Below are 23,133 nucleotides of genomic sequence, written 5' to 3'. Positions count from 1 at the left end.
TCTGCAATTTTCCCTAGCAAACAAGTGAAATATTTTGCTAAAATCAGGGAGGCCGAGGCTCGGGCTGGTAACCATTGCACTTTTTAACATGGTAAAAGCAATCAACATTTCATCAGACCATTTTACAATGTCAGACATTTCAGAGAGGGTTGCTTGTCTCAATATATTGTCATAGAAAGAACAGTCAGGTATCCATTGGCGGCAGTAACCAATCATTCCAAGAAAGGTTAGCAGGTATTTCTTGGTAAGTGGGCGGGGCAGACCCACTATAGCAACAGTTCTTTTGTGACTGACTTTCCTAACTCCCGGAGACAGCACAAACCCTAGGTACTCAACCTCCTGTTTACACCATTGTAATTTTTTCTTAGACACTTTGTGACCACACGTATGTAACCATTTCAATAAGGATAGGCTATCAGCTCGGCAGTCCTCCTCTGAAGAACTACAAATCAAAAGATCATCAACATATTGCAACAGTACAGAACCATGAGGGGCAGTCCAAGGCCTGAGGATGGCTTGGAGTACTATAGAATAGACCACAGGTGAGTCTATATATCCCTGGGGCATTCTACACCAGGTAAACTGGCAATTGTGTTGGTCAATCGACACAGTAAAAGCAAAGAGTGGCCTTGTCTCCTTGTTTACAAGGACAGAGAAAATAGCATTCTTTAAATTAATTACAGTAAAACATTTGGCTGTTGCTGGAATGGAGGACAATAGAGATGGAACATCAGGTACAATGGGTGCTATTGGGACTTTGAGGTCATTTATGGCCCTCAAGTCCCGTACAAATCTGAAGGAGCTATCCGGCTTCTTTACAGGGTTAACAGGGATGTTGTATGGAGAAATAATTTCCTCCAGGATTCCATCCTGCGGAAACTTTTTCACCATTGGCACTATGCCATCCATCTTTTCTTTAGAGAGTGGATACTGTTTGTGATAGATAGGAAATGCACCTTCTTTGAGAGTGGCCTTGTATGGTGTGCATGAAATAAGTCCTACATCCAGATCTGATGTAGACCAGACCTGGGGGTCTATATCCTCAAAATCTTCTATTTTGTTGTGACAGCATCAATAAACCTGGTTTGCATGCTACTATAGTGATTTTATCTGAGGAAATGTCTAGACCTCCTTCTGAGTTGGTTCTAATTGTGATTCCTAGTGGCCCAAACAAGTCTCTTCCCAACAAATTTACAGGACACCTTGGTATTATCCTAAAAGAATGTGTGCATATGGTGTACCCTTCATCATCTACTATTGGTAGGGGTGGGGTCCTATATGTTTTTGTCAGTATCCCATTAATTCCCATTAATTCCCAAAGAGGGTTCCGCAGGTTCCCACTTGCCTCTGAAATGATCTTCACAAATAGTACTCCTAGTGGCCCCGCTATCGACGAGATAGGGGAGGAGTCTCCCATTTATTGAAATAGCAACCATTGGACTGTCAGTGAAATCATCTGAGACAAAAGGAAAAGCTAGGACACTACCCTCCGGGCCCCATCATTGTTGTTGATTTCCCCATTTGATTGGAAATGTTGGACCTTGTTGGATGGATGCCTGTGGTTGTTGTGTCTGGTTAGGGACAGAGCTGGAATCCGGAGTCTGAATAGCGGTGGGGTGAGGACACTGACTCACCCAGTGATCCTCAGCACCGCAATTGAAACATCCATTGTTTCTAGAGTGACTCGTCCGTCTTCCATTTCTGCCTCTAAATTTGCCTCTAAAATTTCCTCTGCCTCTAAAGTTCCCCTTCGTATTCCCTTGGAAATGTTGTGTGGAGACAGGCGACGGCTTTGGTATATCAAAACAACCTGCTGCATCTTTCTGTGAAAGAGCTTTGCCAAAGTCAGTTCTCGAAAGTGTTGACCATTCAGTAATCATTTGTTTGACTGTGACCACTAAACGGGGTTTGAGATTACTCAGGAAAGTCTGGATCAATAATGGATCAAAAATTGTCACAATACCCAAACCGGCTTTCTGTCCATCCTGCCATATGATCCACCTAAGGGTTAACTAGGTATTGCTCCGTACATTTCATTTTCCAATGAAAACAAAACAATTTATCGTGCTTGACTGCCACCTAACGGTGCAGACAATCAGACAACGGTGTGAATCAGGCAATTAGACAATACCTCAACTTAGATTCCTTTAGCAAAAAATATCAGTACTGTCCGTGATACTTTTTTATACTAATACAGCTACAATCACTTCAAGTCTGTAACAGAATAAATTTGGAACAAGTTAAGAGGATTTCAGATACAATAAACGCACAATCTTGCTCATGGAGCTGCTGTTTTGTTTCAGACAAATTTAAACCACTGATGAATTTAACTTGCAATGTACATTAATCTGTTTACCTTTCCCAAAATAGCTTTACCAAAATTGTAACTTTATAACCTCAAGGAATACCACTCACCAAGTATGCCTTTTGGTTCTTGAAACAAAATAGCAGTTCACATATACACACTCAGCGCAATTCATTCAGTGTGATACTTTTAAAGCAAAAGCAGTTATACAATCATACACAAAATGTACACAATTCATTGATCATCAGTCACCAGTTCTGTCCCGAACAGAACTAAAACTCTAGAGTACTCTGTAAATTTTTCTAAGGTCACCAAAACCTATTCTTCTAAGGTCACCAAAACCTTTTCTAGTGTCCCCAAAACACTATATGACCCCTAAGGTCATGACCGGTCAACTTATCTATACTTATGAGAGGTTCTATAACCCAACAGCAATCTCTGTGGGATGGAAGCCAAGTCACACACCTGACACCTGGACCCCGGCAAGTCAATTACACTCAATAACAATAGAATTCACTTACCGAGCCATTAAAAGTAGCTTTCCAAGTCCGTTAAGGGTAAATAAACATCCATCCCGGACGAGCCCCCAGTGCTGAAAGGGTTAATCCTGTGTCTAGGGTGGTCCCTTCAACCTCTCAGACCTTAGATCCAATGTATTGTATAAATTCAGAGTACTCTGGAATCAATTCTCGAAGGACAAATAAAACCACACACACACCATGGCGTCCTTCAAGAACTAATTGTATTGAGTTATTACAAAGCGATTGATATAGTAAATTTCGCGTCACACAGAATAAGACATGTGCAGTAGACATCAAGACGATTACAGCTGGTCAAGACAAAACGCTATTGTTCTTTGTTCTAAGCTAGCTAAATTAATAAAAGAAAAAGATAAGAGACAGTACATGATTTCTTCAGTAGCTAAAGGAATGCTGAGAAAATGTGTGAAAGTTTTAGATAAGTGTGTGAGAACAAATGAGTTAGAAGAATCTCATGTCGAGACAGTTATCTGAGAAGTTAAAGGGGTGTTCAAACTGTACATATTGTAAAATGGAAGTTTGTGAATATTAAGATGGCTGACAGAAACAAGATGGATGCTTAACATGCTTTCAGATGTCACATGGGTTGATGTCACGTGGTGACCCCACCCCTTACGATGTCACAGTCCCAGAGGATGCTGGGACTGTCGCCATGTGACACTACATTTATCTCTTCCCATATCTTACGCCTCCTACTGCATGCCCCACACCCTAATTATAACGTGACCCCGCCTACAGCCAAAAAAGTGTCCCTAAAATTTACAATGTTGGCAACTGCGTGAATGTTGCAGCAAGATCCAGTTGCTCCTGAGGATGATATGGCATCTGTCTTTGTCTTGGAGACCTGAAGACGGGATCGGCAGTTACGGGGTATCCTCCAACTGTTGTCCAACCAGCTTGGAATGGAATTCTCACCGGCAGGAAATGTGGTGTAACACTGGAACACATAGTCAGCCTATCTACTCTGCACTTTAAGCCCTCCCTAGTAGTTTCTAAAATAACAAGAGCAGTGTATAAACTCTATTGCAATAAACAGGTTCACTACTATACAGAAAGGTGACAACTGCATACATACAGCAGCACAGACCTACAGGAGATAACTGGCACTGTGCATGTGAAATAATAACAAAGACAGGGCAGAGGTACTCTGTCACAAAAAGGTTAAGGCCCCATGCACACTGGAGCTCATAAACTGCAGTTTATTGGAGTTTGGGCGTCTTTTTTAAAAGCCCATAAACTCCACTCTATGTTAGCCTATGTGTCCATGCACACATGGATGTTTTTTAGCTTTAGGCTAGGTTCACATTGCAGCGATGCGGGAACGCCGCGAATCCGCAGTGGGTTCCCGCATCGCATACCTCCCGGCTTCAGTTCACACTGCCCTATGCGAACTGCTGGGAGTGTCAGTGAAACGTTAATGACACCCCCAGATTTTTTTTTTTTTGGTTAGGTCCCCTTTAAGAGGGTGTGGCAGGGGGGGCGTATCCTATGCCCACATACGTTTGCTAGTAGGTGTGCCTCATTCTCATCTGAAAATGTTGGTGTGTATGCACGAAGGTCACTTCTCTCTCAGTTTAATTCCTGTGAACTCCCCTTTATAAAAATTTGATGCAGTTTTTGGGAGATTTTCAGTCAGGCTTCATGGGGGTATGTAAATGGCCTACACCTACAGAAAGGGCATTATATAACTTAGGTCAAAGCTGCACGGCTTGTTTTTCTCTACAGACACCCTTACATAAGAAATTATGGGGTAAAAGTGAACTATGCCTTTAATAAAACTTTCCACGTTAGCAGTTCAGAGATACAGTATATTACCAAAAGTATTGGGACTCCTGTTTTTACACTCACCTGAATTTTAATAGCATCCCAGTCTTAGTACGTAGGGTTCAATATTGAGTTGGCCCACCCATTGCCGCTAAAACAGCTTAAACTCTTCTGGCAAGGCTGTCCACAAGGTTTAGGGGAATGTTTGACCATTCTTCCAGAAGCGCATTTGTGAGGTCAGTCACTGATGCTGGATGAGAAGGCCTGGCTTGCAGTCTCCACTCTAATTCATTCCAATGGTGTTCTGTTGGGTTGAGGTCTGGACTCTGTGCAGGCCAGTCAAGTTCCTCCACTCCAAACTCGCTCATCCATGTTGCTGTACTGGTCCAAATAATTTGGTGGAGGGGGGATTATGGTGTGGGGTTGTTAATCAGGGGTTGGGCTTGGCTTAGTTCCGGTGACTGGCTTTTAAGGCATCAGCATACCAATACATTTTGGACAATTTCATGCTCCCAACTTTGTGGGAACAGTTTGGGGATGGCCCCTTTCTGTTCCAACATGACTGCGCACCAGGCACAAACAAGGTCCATAGAGACATGGTGGAGAAACTTGACTGGCCTGTCACGTGTGTCACCCTCACACATCTGCGGAGATGTGCGTAGTCACATGCACCAAAATTCATGCTGCTGTGGCACCATGTTATTTTGAAAAAGGGTTTCACCTCCAATTTACTTACCTTTGAACAGGCTGATGTTAGGCTTAATGGATACAGTTGCAGGCAGGTCTTTAGGCATGCCCCTTTACCTCCCCAGTGGGCAGCATTCAGCAGAAGTGATGGTGGTATGACCTCTGGGAACATGGTATACATATGAATGCTGCCTCTATTTACATATCCAGTGCTTAGTATCCTTATTAAGAACATTTAGGATGAAAATTCTCCTGCTCCAGTGCCGGAATCTCCCATCTATGCCTTTACTGCATGTTGTCTGCATCTTGTCCTGTTAAACATTAGATTTTCCCAGCATACGCGTCTTAAAACACCTACTGGTTTCCATTAGTTAAAGAATATAAGTAAAAATATTCTACAAGATGGAAAATGATTAAAGAAGAATTCCAATAAAAAAAGACGATGCAGTGCTGATAAAACCTACCTGTTAAATCTGTTCATTTCCTGTGAAGCTGCTTCTTCATTCTGTAGTCGTTTAACCCTGAATAGTAACAGTAGTAGTAGTAATCTGTTGAAGGGACTCCAACCCAGTACGGGTGTAGCAAGATCTCCAGCCTTGTTCAGTCTAATGAGGACCTCCAATGCCAAACATAGCTGACATCCTTCAATATGTAGTGGGTTGTAAGGCATAGTGGGTGCAAAGATGGTGAAAGTCATTGGGTGCGCCAGACACTTCTTGGATGTAAAAGAGGTTTTATTTCTTTTGACAGTCCTTTTCGTATTTTTGGGGGTAAGAGGGTTAGTGCCAAGACACTCTTAAGTAGATATAGATTCAATTGGCAGACTCTGAGACTTTAATAGGAGGCCCGCCATGCAGGAAAAGGCCCCAACATGGAGCCACCTCTGCACATGCAGGAATGCTGTCTTCTATGGCAACAGTCCTTTAACGAGGAAGAAAAGGCACTTTAAAAAAAAAATGCAACCTGCAAGGCAAAGGCATAATGAGCTAGTATGCATAGCATACTAGCTCATTATGAATAACTTACCTGAGAATGAAGCCCTCGAAGCGGTCCTCCTCCTTTATCTTCACCGCTGCCATGTATCCCGGAGTGATTTCCAGGTCTCACTGCTCCGGCCCTGTGATTCGCCGGAGCTGCAATGACGTCACTCCCGCGCATGCGCACGGGAGCCAACACAAGCGGCATATCGCCATGATCTGCGGCGTGCTCAGTGCGCCTGGGCGCCGCTGTCTACGGCCCATGCACCGTAGACAGCGGTGCATGTCTTTTTGTAAATATCTCCTAAACCGTGTAGGTTTAGGAGATATTTCTTGGACCTATAGGTAAGCCTTAATCTGGGCTTACCTGTAGGTCAAAGTGGTTTGTAAGGGTTTACAACCACTTTAACAGTTCCTAACTCAAACACAAGAGTTCTTTCAGCTCCACTACAACTGCCTCTTGTAGTTCTTCAACACTGAGCTTCCAGTCTCTCACTAGACTCACTGATTCACTGACTCTGAATCCCTTGAGCTCCTTCAAGGTTGGTGGTGGTATCTCCCTCAAACATCACCCATGCTTCCCTGCTGGGTCCCTAGCTTGGCACTTCAGATGCTTCTGGACCAATGCCATCAGTTCAAGATGTTAGTAAGCGGGATAGGCATAATCACAGATCGTTTGGTAGTGAAAGGCTGCTGGCCACAACTTCCTTGACACTTCTAAAAGGGACAGTGTCACTTTACTTTAGGATGCAGTTTGGGTACTTTATGTCTGGTACGGTGGGATCCACTCAATCTAAGCGCTCCAATGCCAGAACTTTGAGCCCTAACAATTAAAATACATTAGCCAGTGGGATGGGTTTGGAGAAACCTTTAGTTTCCAGTACGGCCTCATAGTTAGGACCTCCTTAGTTTCAGGTTACAGGTGTAGAGACATTTAGTCCTCCCATAGTTTGTGGTGTCATACAAAATTGATATATGTTTGCTGTTATTACCATTTTGTTTATTACTTTGTTGGGCGTGTTGCGCAAATATATATTCATTCTAAAGAGAAAGGTTTTCCAACTTGTCTGTTCAGCAGAAGTCAATCTAACAATCAACTTCTGTTGAACAGGGACAGCCATGCACTGATCAAATTGAATTGGAGAACTTTGCTCCATCTATGGCCAGCTTTAGCATGTCAGTCTGTTAATGGTTAACAGTAGTTCTGTTTGGTTTTAAAGGTTAGCGTTTATTCATCATTAAAATTTCTGTAAGCATGTTACATGATAATGTGTGTGAATGTTTGTGACAATATTTACATGCATAAATGCATTCTATTGGAGCTGCCTGCATCCTAGCAACAGGAAGATGTTAGGTTGCAGAAGTCGTCTGTATACTAGCAACAGATCATTTATGCTTAAACACTGTCTATACTATTGATGTATACTAGTTGATGGATTTTCATGCAGCCATGTGCTAGTACCATAAACTATCTGCCTCTGAAAATATTTTAGCACATAAAAGTCAATTAGTTGAGTGCAATTACAGTGGAGATCAGTGCTTAGTATCCTTATTAAGAACATTCAGGATGAAAATTCTGCTCCAGTGCCGGAATCTCCCATCTATGCCTTTACTGTATGTTGTCTGTGTCTGCATCTTGTCCTGTTAAACGTTAGATTTTCCCAGTATACAAGTCTTAAAACACTCTACTGGTTTCTATTAGTTAAAGAAAATAAGTAGAAGTATTCTCCAAGATGGAAAATGATAAAAGAAGAATTCCAATAAAAAAAGACGATGCAGTGCTGATAAAACATACCTGTTAAATCTGTTCATTTCCTGTGAAGCTGCTTCTTCATTCTGTACTTGTTTAACCCTGAATAGTAACACTGCGTTTTATAATTCTATAGTATTTTTTTCTGGTTCCTATCCTATCCCTAACACAGAATCTGTTGCAAGGACTCCAACCCAGTACTGATGTAGCAAGGTCACCGGCCTTGTCCAGCCTAATGAGGACCTCCAAGGCCAAAGTATGTGTAGCACTGACCCCCAAAGGAGCTGCTGGCTTGATTGGGCTTACCGTTCCCTCCTCCTCCTCGACTTGCATCTAGGGGTTCCCATGGTAGATGGCCCGGTAACTTGAGAGATTGACGACAGATCCGCATAAAGGGATTTTTTATTTGCAAAAGCGTAGACGAACAGTCTCTTAAATTACAATCAGAGGGTTAGGAAGGAAGTTCAGGTACTCTTAGTGTCAAAGTCAATAATAAAGGACTTGCTTACTTTGACTAAATCCAGAGAATAGCCATACACAACTGGATGTTCACTCTAGTTGGATAGTCCCTCTCTCACAAGGCCTAGCAGCCAACAAGGTGCTTTACTCAGGAACAAGTCTCTGCCACAGACGTTGTTGTAGAACATACAGGAATAAGTCTCTGCCACAGACGTTGTAGAACACGTAGGAAACTAAACTTGTAGAACACTCGTGTGATACCTGGATCTTTCAGCCAGTTTGGCGATATCCACAAAACGGAATTCACTCAGGTACTTCAGCCCCTCCAGGCTCTTGCTAAGAAATCAACCCGTACATGGCCTTCTTCTGAAGAGTCCTCCCCTGGATAGCTATGAAGTCACTGGGTCTCTCCCAAACTGGAGACGGCACCCAAACATCTCAGAATCCTTCTTTAGTTTCCTTGTCTCGAGCTAGCCAGCCCCGAGACAATAAGTCGGGAGGATCCTCACTCCAGGCCATAGCCTTCCTGGGGGCTGGTCAGAAGGACCAGGACCATGGAGTCAGAACATCCTTCTGGACCGGAAACCCCGAACCACGTGATGTCCGCATCTTAAGTACCCTCTCCCAGAAAGCACAGCAAGAGTGACACTCCCACTGGGTGGGCTCCGAGAGAGCGTAACCTTAAAGCACCCAACTAGACTGTGGTTCCATGCCTGCCAGAAGAGAGAGTGCCCCCTGTGGCCAGGCTGAACATCTTACAGTCCAGTCAGACTGATGATGAGGTTCAAATTTGAAGCAATTGTACCCAAACCAAACTGCAGTTCAGGTGTAACCTTAAATTTCAAAAACATATTGCGTGCTCTTCAGGAGCCGGCACTACATATGCATTTTTGGGGGAAAGAGGGTTAGTGCCAGGACACCCTTAGATTAGATTCAATTGGCAGACCCAAGACTTTAATAGAAGGACAGCAGTGCAGGGAAAGGCCCCAACAAAGTGCCCACTCTGCATATGCAGGAATGCTGTCTTCTATGGCAACAGTCCTTTAACAGTTCCTAACTCAAACGCAACAGTTCTTTCAGCTCCACTACAACTGCCTCTTGTAGTTCTTCAACACTGAGTTCCTGGTCTCTCACTAGACCCACTGATTCACTGACTCTGAATCCCTTGAGCTCCTTCAGGGTTGGTGGTGGTATCTCCCTCAAACATCACCCATGCTTCCCTGCTGGGTCCCTAGCTTGGCACTCCAGATGCTTCTCAAGCTGCACCCGGCTAACCGGCGAGATCCTTGGCTTGACTCACAAGGCTGCCATAAAAGCGTCTCCTCTACGGGTTGGGTCCCTGACTTGATCACTGCCGAGGTTTCCCGATTCTCTACCATGCCCATTCGGTGAGAATATGGTTCCCAGACTTTCTTCATTTACTCACTCTGGTCCCTGGTAAAGGTGATTGGTCCCTTCGTGGCGACAGCTTCCTTTCTACCTCTGACCCCTGACAGGTTCTCCGGCTGACAGAACCGTCACTTTCGGTTGAACTGCAAGCCAAAGTCCCAACCCTGTGCTACCCTCTTACTTCTGGATAGGCCCTCACGCAGCCTGGCAGCCAGATGTCCCCGGTAGAGGCCCAATCTCCGGCCTATCAGCCTGGGGCATACAACACACATCCACCCAGACAGCCGTCCAGGTGGCACGGAACATAGATCACCTGACCTCGCTTGAATATATAGGTTCTCCCAGCAGGCCCAGGGATTCAAGAAAAACCCTGCCCATTGGCTCAGAAACCCCATATACCCATAACCTGACCTTGAGTTGCCCTTCTCGTATCTAGTACCATCAAGCACATGGCCACCTAGTGGTAGAAGAGAAAAGTGCAACAAGGCCAAACTTACTGAGAAATTAATAGATCTCTATCAATTGACCAATATGACTACTCTTAGCAAGTAAATTTGTGAGGTGCTCCCTAACTAAACCCCAGGGTGCTACATCAATATTGCAGTCCAAGGTGAAGATTGAGGGGCAAAATAATTTGATGACATCTTGAATTTGTTGTGGACCGCATAGGAGAGCTCCTCTGGAAATTAATCCAAGTTCTATTCCCAAACACAGTATATTAGATTGGTCTCGCCATTGGGGCCCCTTTGCAGGTGTGGAGATGTAGAATTTTTACCAATTTTCAATTTGTATTTTTGACAATTATGTAGCAAGCAGTGCATTATAGTTCTGCCAAATTGTACCTCAAAGGGAGTGTTTGTCTATACCAGGGATATGCAATTAGCAGACCTCCAGCTGTTGCAGAACTACAATTCCCATGAGGCATTGCAAGACTCTGAGAGCCACAAGCATGACACCCAGAGGCAGAGGCATGATGGGATTTGTAGTTTTGCAACAGCTGGAGGTCCACTAATTGCATATCCCTAGTCTATACTGTCACATACCCAATTGGGACAGGGGCTTTTGGAGGGGATTTCAGGGTAGCTTGCCTACTATGGGCCCTTGCTTTTGAGGGGGCCCTATTCTTGGGGAGGTGTGTGCCTGGGATTTGGGTCCATGTTTCCCTGAAAAAACACAGACTCTGGAAACCTAGGATCTTTATACAGATTTGGGGCCTCTGTGCCCAAACCAGCATTGATTGCTTCAACACCCCCCCCCCCCCCCCCCCAACTCAGCCTCAAATGACCTGATTGTCGTGTCTCATGCTGTTATGTGCAATCTGTTAATTAAGATGCATTTCTCTCATTTTATAATTCCCAATTGTGTGTCTCCTAGGTGTGAATCCCCATAGTTAATTGAGCTATTGTTTCTGTCTGTCTGCTAGTATTGTGTCCACTTCACTTCTTTGCCAAACTATTGTGGGATGTTTATGTGTTTTTGTATGGCATATATTCTGTGTGAGCTTTCAATAAAGAGTTCCAGTTTGCACCTAAGCTAGTCTTGTCTAGTTCTTGGGTGCAATATTGAGCTATAATACCTGGTTCCTGGTTCTAGAGAGGACTCTTCTGCCCTGTGAGGATGTTGCCTTAAAGTGAGTGGACCTTTACCCTCCCCACCACTTTTAGTCATTCCACTCCTCTCCACCCTCCTCTCTAACAATTGGATATTTTTAAGTACTTTTTTGTGGACCCTTTCCTGCACATCCTGGATCCTCGCCTAGGCCAGAATAACATGTCCATTGCCTAAAGATTCCTGAGATGCTCACATCAGGCATTACAGGAGGCCTCAGAGTACTCATAGGTGCATCATCAAGGTGATGGCTGTCGATTCCTTGCTTTTGTCAGAGAAGAAAATGGCAGCATGGGACTGGGTGTGCTGTGGTAGATCCCTACAGAACACTGCTGGATTGCTGGGTGTGAGAGTATGTTATTGTGCATAACCCAGTAAAAGGGCATGGAAAGGGGAAGCTGAAATTCTTCTTTAAGACATCAGCCTATTTTAAACTGAATGGATTGTTTTATTAGGTGATTTTTTACAATCACATGGGGACCTGCTGAATTTCGATCCATGTATGAGTAGGCTGGTTGTACACAAGTCGATCTGTTGACTGACTTTTGTACAACCAGCCTGTCGGGTTTTTACCAAACAATCAGTGCCACCAGCTATAGCCGGCAACACTAATCATTGTATTATGATGGCGAGGAAGTCTCTCTGCTGTTAGAAAACAATAGCTCTGCAGGAAGCATTCCTTCATCCACTTTGAACATGAGGATGGGGGAATCATATCATGTATGGCTGGATTAAAGGGATTGTAAACTCTCGTGTTTTTTCACCTTAATGCATCCTATGCATTAAGGTGAAAAAACACCTGCCAGTGACCGGCTCCCTAGCCTCCCCGTTTTACTTACCTGAGCCCCGTATTTCCCTCGGCGAAGACACACTATCCCTCTCTTCACAGGGTCCTGGGTCTTGATTAGATAGATTTATAGCAGCGCAGCCATTGCCTCCCACTGCTGTCAATCAAATCCAATGGCACGGGCACTGGGGGAGCGGGGCCGAGTCCGGCATTCATGTTTATGGACACAAATGCTGGACTTGGAAGCTCAGGAGAGCGCTTCTCCTAGGGTGTTATCTGATGCGGTGAGGAGCCGCGAGAGCCGTCGGGGGACCCCAGAAATGGACGATCAGGGGCCTCTCTGTTCAAAACAAACTGCACAGAGGAGGTAAGTATGACATGTTTATTAGTTTAAAAAAACAAAAAAACGAGCCTTTACAATCACTTTAACTGTCAAGTGTTTTCAGTCAGAACAATTAATGACAAGACCCAATGTGTATCAAATAAGTGACTTTATTTACAGTGAAACTGCTTAATAAAAACCCAAATTGCTCATTCTAGGACATTAAGTACCACAAAATATTATTTTGCTGTAAAAACAAGATGCTGTCTTACATAAAAAAAAGAGACAAATGTGCTACATAGCTGGCTGGTAACAAAGAGTGCTTGTCTTGTAAGCTTTGTGTCTAAACAGATGTCTTGCTTCATGGTACTTTCATTCGAGCAGAAGACAAGAAGAAGGACTTGGATGTGATGACCTGGACGCGGCACGTTGGACACGTCAATTTCTTGCACAGCCACTTCTCTATGCACTGTAGAGCAAGACAGATGAAATAATGGTTTCCATCACATAACTATGGAGCCCATTTATAAAATAGTATTATAGCTTTACCTAGGATATAAAAAACGGCACATTTATAAGACACACAGCGGTTTGCTTTACAGATGTGTTTAGCCCTTTGTTTGCTTCAGGACTCCACAGCAAGCAAGGTTCATCCATTTCAATAAATGTTTCAAAATGTAGGACATAAGGAGGACAGTCCAGTCACAAGCCCTGTCAAAGTCATGTAACCAGGCTTTCCTATCACATCGTTATGCAGAGAACATTCTGTAGGACACTACAGGCTCCACACTGCTCCCAGCATTTTATAAATGACTCATAAAACACAGGCACAGTGTGGAGTGAGCAATGGAGTGTTCTGCAAAAAAGTGGATATTTTACTCTCCAATATAAATAGGCTATGTACAAAAATAAGAATGAAATCTATACTAAGAGAAATTATGTGCCTGTCATTGTTGGTTATGACTAAGGCCTTACAGGCTGAAACACGTCAACTGACTTAATCTGTGTTTGTTCACTGTGGCTATTAATAAAATATAGAAATTTTAAGAGCAACAACCGGAGTGGGGATCATTTTTTCTGCATTACTCTACTCAGCCAATGACTGTGGATCGAGTAACTGGGAGCTTTCCTATCTATGTGGTGTATGGGTAGTAGCACTGACTTTTCTGTTTATACTGTCATTGTTGACCTCCTAAGAATAGCAGGTACCTTAAACTGTGGATGATTGACCTCCTATTTGATGATGCCAGCATAATCCTGGGGCCAAAGCCACTTGGCAGAGCCAGTGGCATTGCATCAATAATATTTTTAGTTGTCTAAAGCCCCGTACACACGAGCGGACTTTTCGACATCCAAAGTCTGACGGAATGATTCCGTCAGACTTTTCGATCGTGTGTGGGCTGCAACGGACTTTTGATTCGCAAAAGTCTGACAGACTTTAGAAAATGGAACATGCTTCAAATTTTTCCGATGGAACTCCGCCGGACCCAGTTCCTACCGAAAAATTCGCTCGTGTGTATGCTATTCCGACGGACTAAAACCGACGCTAGGGCAGCTATTGGCTACTGGCTATGAACTTCCTTATTCGAGTCCAGTCGTACGTCATCACGTTCGAATCCATCGGAGTTTGGTGTGATTGTGTGTGGCCAAGTCCGCTCATTCGAAAAGTCCGTCAGAACTCTGTCGGAACTCCGGCAGAACTCCGGCAGAACTCCTTCGGAAGTCTGTCGGACATAAGTCCGCTCATGTGTACGGGGCTTAAGGGTGGTATTCTCACTACCCTGTAAAGGCAATCCTTTCCACTAACCCCTGATTCATTTTAGCAGGGGTTATCTGAGACCTGGAAATTATTTTTAAGGGGTTCCTCTGTAGTAAAAAAACACTTGACCCAGGCCAATATACAAAGAACTGAAAGCCACTGGGTCAACATGACAGCCAGGCAACTAGCATTGTCAGAAGGAGTGGCCAGCCATTAAATCTAAAATATAAATGAGCAGATAACAGTGGCTAAGTGGTTAGAACTTCTGCCTGGCAGCACTTGGGTCGTCAGTTTGAATCCCAATCACGACACTACCTGCCTAGAGTTTGCATGATCTCTCTGTGCCTGCATGGTTTTCCTCCCACACTCCAAAGACATGCTGGTAGGTTATTTGGCTCCTGATTAAATTGCTCTCAGTATTTGTATGTGACTTAGGGACCTTAGATTGTAAGCTCCCTGAAAGCATTGACTGATGTGAATGTATAATATATATGTAAAGCGCTGTGTAAATTGACAGTGCTATATAAGTACCTGTAGTAAATAAACCCTTGCAGTGCAAGCACAACTCCACTGCAAGAGAACATTTTCAAGTTTCCCGGGGATGGGCTTCAGCCCTCTTATCCTCTTACTGCTGGAGCACATTCTTTACATGAAAATACAGCAGTATATATACACAGTAATATACACTCTGTAGAATGGCCCCTTCTGTCAATGTCAGCCGGCAGCAACTAAAGCGTTAAAAAAATTATAGGAGAAATAGAGCCTGGCATTTTTGACATAATTGCTAGTTTCCTGACTGTCCCTTCAATACTTTGAGGCAGAACACATCTGCAACAAGTCAAAGTAAATTTAGAAATCTATATCTGAATAATTTCTTCAGACTAGTGACTCAAAATATTAAATAGACCAGGCAACTAACATTTACAGAAGGAAAGGTCAGCAACGGATGCCTACAAGTGAGCATGAGCTAATACTTATTAATATTGTGTGGGTTTTTTTCAGTCAGCAGGAGAAGCCTTTCATATTTTCTTCCATCTTTTGTTAAAAGTCTGTTTACAGAACTCAATGGCTCAAGCTAAAGTTTACATATACAAGATAATGAGTCAAAACACTGACAGCTGTGTAAGAAAATAATTATTCCAAAATTATTATAGTATCCTCTTAAAGTGGTTGTAAACCAACTACAAAAAACAAAAGCATACTAGCTCATTATGAAATGCTCACCTTAGATCGAAGCCCCCACTGCGGTCCCCGCACACTGCTCCGGTCAGCGACATTGCTCCCGGAGTTATTTCCGGGCATCGCGGGCTTTGGCACTGTGATTGGCCAGAGCCGCCGGTAACGGCACGTCAGCTGAAGCAACAGCACATACGAGCCATTGCTTCAGTGCGCATGTGCCGATGACGTTGGCACATGCTGATACAGGGGATATCCAGGGTAGATACAGGTAAGTCTTATTATAGGCTTACCTGTAATAAAAAGTGGTCTGCAAGGGTTTACAACCACTTTCAGTGTTCATATTAAATACAGCTTCCCTTTACTCAGCCTTCATGCACTATTCTACATGAAAGCCCCACTCCAGATACTTACCTACCTCCATAGCACTACTAAGGACTGCTCCAATAAGTCTAAGGGTCAAGTTAACTCATTAAAGAGGAAGGTTTTGTTGTTCCCCATATGATCCCAACATTTAGCATGCTGGCCAAATGACCAAATCTTACAGATTTGACCAAATAAATACATGGCCAAAAAAATCTCTTAAAGAATAGGTTGCCAGATATAAAGCCATCTTTATGTGTATGGCCAGTGCCCATCTCTCTTGCTAGTCTATAAGAACTTGTGAGAAAATCTCCTGACCACAGCTTCCACCATGCGGAAAAAAAAAAAGCTTTTTTATTTTTATTTTTTTCACACTTCATTCATTTAATTGACAACTATCTAAAATGATTTAATAGAAAAAAAAGAGACGAATCCTATTTGATCTAGCATGGAAACAACTATCAAGGAACAACATGCACCTGTATTAAGATGCAGTTTACCCAAAAGCAAGAAATGTGGGCAAAAAGGTACGTCAACCCTTTTTTCTTCCCTCTAGACCTGCATCATCTGAAAAAAAAAAGAAGCAGTAATATCTGCTATTTATATATTATCTATGACTTTGGAGGCAGCTATTGTGGGCTCATACTCCACGCTTAGCAATTTGTTTTTTTTGGGGTCCTAAAGCTCATCCAGAGATCACCACATTGATGAGAACACCTGTCCTCATTTGGTATAGGGCCTATGTACGATCTATGTACTGTACCCCGAAGTCCTTCTCTCCCCATCTTCCCCTGTGGGGTAATCCCTCTCTCCCACCTGCATAGCATTCCTGATCATAGTGTATGGGCTACAAGAGGAGTGGTGGGTCTGAAACATATAGTGGTAGAGGGTCACCTGCGTATGTTCCCTGAGCTTAAAGCTGCTTTTTATTACCTAATTGGATGCTCTTTAGGTATCTCCAACTTTTAACATGCATTCAATCAACAGTTCCCCTCACTTCTTACCCTAGAATTGGACCCAATTGAGAGGTTGTTGACCTCCAGAGTATTAAATAAACCCCTCTCCTCTCTCTATTTGTATCTCTCGCAGGTCTTCACCACTAAGACAGACTAGATAAACAAGAAATGGTTGGTTGAACTTGGAGGTGAGTGAGTGGGAAGACTGCTTAGGCTCATATGTAACTATTATGATTTCATGATTTCATCCAGGGACAGATTATTTTTTCAACTTAAAGCGTATATTACCGTAAAAAAAAAAGAAAAAAAATAATCCTGTTCCTTTAAAGCATGAATAACAGCACAGTGCTTGTGCTGTGTAATTTGGCCCCTTGTATCACCTGAAATATCTAGCTGACCCTGCCTTGTTCTGCCATCCCCCTGTAAACTAACCACTGTTTATCATGGCTGCTGAGCCCTGACACCATGGTCAGTTTACGTGCCTCCATCATCCACAGCTCTCCTGTCCTCCTCTGTGCTCCTTTCCCCCTCCCTCTCTGCCTGTCAGCTCATGACAGTGCCCACCCCTCCGCTCCTTCTGTTGAAATAACTTTTACTTTTTTATACAATCTGAGCGCCACTCGGTGCTCACGGGACCGGCCACCTCTCTACTCCCCTCCGCCTTACTGATATTAGCAGGGGATTCTTGCCCCCCCCCCCCCCTGCAGCTTGCAGATTGAAAGAGGGGAGAGGCAGTCGGTCATGTAAGCATCGAGTGCCACTCTAAAATCAGGTATAGATGGCATTTTTTTTATATAGCATGTACACAGGGCACATAGCATTAGAAAACAGAGAGGATTGTACAAAGAGAGTGGTGTGGCTTAACAACCACTTTAAAGAGTAACTCCACCCTTGTTGAGAAAAAAAAACATTCCCCTCGGGTGATCTATGAACATTGCAAGGATTGTAACAAACTTTGTTGCAGATTCCTACATTTTGTTATTCTGAAGAAATCCATCTGTGTTTCTTTGTGCCTCTGTGCTGAGTAGGTCTAATGGGTGTGGTTTCATAATTATCAGTCAGCTGTGGCAGCTGCAGGGCACCAATGAGTAAATCTGCTGAGCCTGCATCCCTTTAGATGTATTCCTATTGGAAGTTTCTCACCAGAAATTACATTTTTGTTGCGGGGATGCCTGAAATCTGACTTGTATCTTAGGTAGACCTCTGGGAAAATTGGTGTCCAGTACACATTCTGTGTAAAGAACAACTCCAGGTAGCCATATTGCAATGCATTTTCAGAAAATTACAGCGGCTGCAGATAGAAAAGGAAAGGTAATTTTTAATAGCATTCAATTACAATATGATTTGTGTCGCAATTATAGGTATATATTATTTTTTTTCTTTATTTGATATTTTTTTCCCAAGGAAGTAAAGTTACCCTTTACGTTTTTGCATAGGGTGTACTATACCTCTCAGCGCCTTGCAACCATCTACCCTTCTGCCTCTTCAGCTTGCTCCCGTAGTCAGGCTCTCGAGGCATCCTTTTTTCATATGGTCTTGATATGCCCCCAAATTCAATTGTTTTGGAACCAGGTTCTCTCTGACATCAATTCTGCTAGCGGTTTGACTCTCGGGTTGTACACTGTAGTTGTTGAACTATTTATAGTACACTATTTATTGTGTTTATAAGTGTTGTGTGTGTACATACATACTGTACCTCCTTATGGAATCTGTGCATACAATGCAATTCCCAGATACTACCAGTGTGGAGGTCGTCATGACAAATGACACATGGATCCTCATCTTCATCCTTCAAAGGAAAAAAAAATCATTATCAGTATAATTACAATACATATCCAAATGCTTTACAAGGTCACGGACAAATGAAACATGAAACAGAGATGACAATGAATGGCCTAAGGTGACAATGAGCTTGATTGGGCCCTGGATAGGAGCCAAGATGTAAATTGCAGTTGTTGGCATTGAAATCATTAACCATTAACACAAGACACAATATCCATTTGAATTGGACAAACATAAACATGCAAAGAATACAATGTTGTTTTTTACACACCATACTCACAAGAAAAAGAATTAGTAGATTCCAGAAAGCTTTATAAAATGAATTAGATTGTAGATGCACTACACAATGTGACACCAATGTAAGTAATTTGGGTATTATTGGTAATAGACAGATAGGGTTGAACATGGGGTTAGATGCAAATATTAACTGCCAAATGAAATAAGCTACACTATTTCATCACTTTCCTTTTTATTGGAAAATAATAAATGCTCTAGTATTGCTACACAATTGCTATACATAAAGTCCTACAGGCTTCAAACAGTAGCGGTGTAGGCCCGTACTCAGCTATACACATATCTATGTTTGAAAGAACCCCCAAAACATCCCATCCCACAAAATCCAATGGACCTCAATACTTTATAACCTCTGCCTAGGTAAAATCCAACCAAAACTCCTTTTTTTAAGTTTTGGCTAGAGTGTGGAAGTGTTAAAGTCCTAGTACCCAACCTGTGGCCCTCAGAGACCCTGCAGACAACAATCTGTGTTTTCTTTACTAGATGCTTACATACACCAGTGAAGGAAAAATATTCTAGCTTCCAGTAGTTAAATGGTTTGGTGTATTGCTTTCACACTATCCTATTTTGTGTGCTGCCCATCCCTTTTCTCTTTTTATGTTTTATTTCCAAGGATCTTTTATAATGCAGCTTGGTAAAAGAAATATCAAGTGCACCACTGGTGCACTTGATAGGGTGGCTGTAGGGAGCACAAATATGGAAATATTGCGTTATAAAGGGGCTTTCAACACAATGATCTCTTGCAGTCAAATGTTACATGTCTTCAGTCTATGACTTTCTCCTAAAGCATGACACCAGTCTCTAACAACTCTTACAGCATGTTTGCGGCCTTAGTGCATCTCCTATGGCCAAGGTCTTCAAACTTTCTAATAAAAAGGGTCAGTTTACTTTTCTTCAGACTTTAATAGGGCCAGATTATTTCCAGTGGGAGTAAATCATGCCCGATCTTTGATATTAGGGGGAGAAATAGTTGGTGCCACTGTGAGGAATAGTGCCCCATTTTTGTTGTCAGTGAAGGGTATTATGCCCCATTGTTGGTGTCAGTGGCAAGAATAATGCCTCAAGAGCTGGATAAAGGCAAGCAGAGGGCTGCATCTAGCCCCAGGGCCGCAGTTCAGAGACCACTGTTCTATAGCATACCCATAGTCTCTGACCATCTGCTGTTTCATGTCTGCAGCCTCATACAATCTCCTGTTGCATGTCTGTAGTCCCTATCTCTTTTTGAATGTCTGCAGTCTCTGACCATCTCCTGTAGTATGTTTGCAGTCTCTGATCATCCCATGTAGTAGGTCGGCAGTTTCTGACCATTTCCTGTAGCATGTCTGCAGTCTCTGACCATCTCTTTTTGCATGTCTCCAGTCTCTGACCGTCAATATTCCTATCACATATGTTCCTGGAATAGGCTCTAAGATGTTGGGTGCTGCAGCGACCATCAGCTGGAAACTGTATCATACATGACACAGTGAAGATATTTATCAGCAAACCACGGATCTTCAGGTTGAGTCCAAATGTTTTTTATTGAAGAATGATCACATCACAAGTAAGAGACTGCAATGTTTCGGAGTCACGCAGAACCCCTTTCGTCAGGCATCACATGACCTGAAGATCCGTGGTGTTCTGCCAAATATCTTCACTGTGTCCAGTCCAGTCTCTCGTGTTGCATGTCTGTAGTCTCTGAAAGATTTCTGTAGCATTACATTCACAGAATATTATAAGTATAGTTATGCCATTGTACAGTAGATGTTGCCTTGGACTGAAAAGCAGCCCTGGCACATAATTCTCGGCCACACTTTGGACCAAATCAAAATTTTGCAATTGTGCTATCAACTGGGAAAATGCGAACCCCAGGCAAGTCAGACAAGCAGTATTTTTATATGAAGCTAAAGAATGGGAGACCCATATTTTTTTCAGTACGGGTTTCCTTATTGTGTTTTAGATGAATGAACATTTTACAAAATGTCTTATATCTGCATAGCAGATCCACCAGGAAATGTAGCCCTTGTTTGTAGAAGGAAATGTAATTTTGTGTTACTGGGAAGCTGTATGCAGAGGTCATATGTGCTCAGGCTTATGAAGTAATGGTGTGAGAACTCCTACCAACCCTACATAGTCAATCACCGATGTGTGAACACCTGGGAAACCCAACCATGTCTGCGGCAGCTTATAGATAGTAAGGAGCTGTGTGTGATCAAGAGATGTGATCCCAGACAATTTTGTCACCTTCAAGTCATCAGCTCTGTTTATCATCACTGGTGTGAATAAACACTCACTGAACACACTATAGGCACAGTTAGAAGTTAGGGTGAACAGTTGTTCATTTCTTTTCTGTCTCAGTCCACTCCCCCTACCCCCATAAAATGCAACTACTTTTTTCTGAGCATGCAATTATTTCTCTGGCCAGCTTGCTTAGAAAGAGACTACAAAAAGCAAAAGGGATGTACAAAGTACAATAACACATAATACGTTTTTATAGTCTGATCAATAAATAATGATTTTCGGTTAGCTGATAAGGGTTACTGCACATATTTATAAAAACATTGCATACTGAAACATGATTGAAGATTCTCTCTCTGGGACTCATATAGAATGTCATAGACACTCATTAGAAATTTGTCTCTAGTCTGCACAAAACATCTGACAGATTCATAGAACGTGCTATACAATTTACCCAGCATGGAGGTCTTATTATCTTATTTTCTTAACATCATTATGGTGGTATTTCTTATTGAATTTGTAGCAAGAAAACTGTTGCATGTCATGAATTTGGTGCAGGATTTTCTAATAATATTATGATGCCAGAAAAGTGCTGCAAATTGTTTATTAAATTACCTCCTTTGTGTCTTTCTAAAAAGGCATCTGACACCTATGCTGTAAACAGCGCAGGGAGGCTGTAAGTATTACATTTTGTCACTCCTGTTTCCACTTACATTCTTTTTTAGGCAAGACATTTAAGTACAGTCACTGGGACTATTTGTTTTAGGTGGAGTACAGGAAATAATTTAATAAAATAAATAACTAAAGTGGAACTCTACCCTAAAAGAGAAGTTCTGCTTCATGCCCTTCAACCTCCCACCCCCTTCTATTTTTGGAACTTTTTTTGGTGGAGGGAACAGGTACCCACTCCTACTAGTCGGATCATTGCTGCGATCCACCGGAAGTTCTCTTTCCCCACCCGCAACCTTCTGGGACACGTCACAGGTCCTAGAAGGCTGCAGGACCATTCACAAAGCGTAGAGCATGCGCATGCACTGTGGGCAGCCGGTTGTGAACCCACAGTAAACATGCTGGGGACCTGAAGACCGGCTCAGAAGCGGTTCGGTTGAGGATGGCACTGGACCCCTGAAAAGGTGAGTGTCTTTTTATTAAAAGTCAACAGCTACAGTATTTGTAGCTGCTGACTTGACATTTTTTTTCAAACAGGGTGAAGAATCGCTTTAAGCTTATATTACAAGTGTGCTCATATATATCTGTGCAAAGTGCAACTCTGGGCAAAATATACTGTATGATGTACTGTCCAACACCAAGACAACACTGTTTATTCTGCAGAAAAGTTGCATTATAGTTGTCACGTAGTTTTAAAAAAACTTTAAGTAAACAGAAAATAAAGTCTAAATGTACATTTTTGAAAAACCTTGCGAGCTACCAGAAACAATCTTAATACCTGTGCAGTATTTTCAGGTGCTGGCACTGATCACACTCCTATATAATTGTGCTTAGTACTAAAGAAATCAAATTTGCGCCGCGCTTCACACTGTTACCACACATATGCATACTATAGATCAGTGATGGCGAACCTTGGCACCCCAGATGTTTTGGAACTACATTTCCCAAGGTGCTCATGCACTCTGCAGTGTAGATGAGCATCATGGGAAATGTAGTTCCGAAACATCTGGGGTGCCAAGGTTCGCCATCACTGCTATAGATCAACAAAATTCCTACTGGGCAATAATACAATCAAGTGATTAGTGCATACTAAATAATAAAGTTACCCACACCGTCCTGTCCCCTCCCCAACACGTGTCAGCACAGGTTTTGTTGATCTATAATACACATATTTTGATTGTATTATTGCACAGTAGGAATTTTGTTGATCTATAGTACAAATATTTTGTACTGTCAAATATTTTTTATTGCACAGAAAGAATATGTGGTAACAGTGTGAAGCGCGGCACAATTTGATTTCTTTAGCAAGTAAAGTCTAAGCCCTTGTACACAC

The 23,133-nt window shown here is 42.6% G+C and overlaps 1 protein-coding gene across 2 annotated transcripts in view; it reads right to left on the bottom strand.

Moving 5' to 3' along the window:
* Positions 1–12,739: 12,739 nt before the first annotated feature.
* The window catches only part of LNP1 (leukemia NUP98 fusion partner 1), a 111,401-nt gene continuing 101,007 nt past the window's right edge, over positions 12,740–23,133 (bottom strand). Inside the window, exons 4-5 of one of the 2 annotated variants that reach the window (XM_077480204.1) lie at positions 18,529–18,630; positions 12,740–13,056 (exon numbers count right to left, since the gene is read on the bottom strand). In XM_077480204.1, the coding sequence (XP_077336330.1) occupies positions 12,949–13,056; positions 18,529–18,630 (210 nt within the window). In that variant the 3' untranslated portion in view covers positions 12,740–12,948. The remainder of the gene's footprint in view (positions 13,057–18,528; positions 18,631–23,133) is intronic. The other variant, XM_077480205.1, reaches the window with a different exon arrangement.

The sequence above is a fragment of the Lithobates pipiens genome, unplaced genomic scaffold (assembly GCF_037356315.1).
Source record: "Lithobates pipiens isolate NorthernLeopardFrog02 unplaced genomic scaffold, aLitPip1_a1.2 Scaffold_16, whole genome shotgun sequence".
In the NCBI taxonomy this organism is placed as follows: domain Eukaryota; kingdom Metazoa; phylum Chordata; class Amphibia; order Anura; family Ranidae; genus Lithobates; species Lithobates pipiens.
Note: the sequence above shows the minus strand (reverse complement) of the source record. Positions and strands in the feature narration are given on the sequence as shown.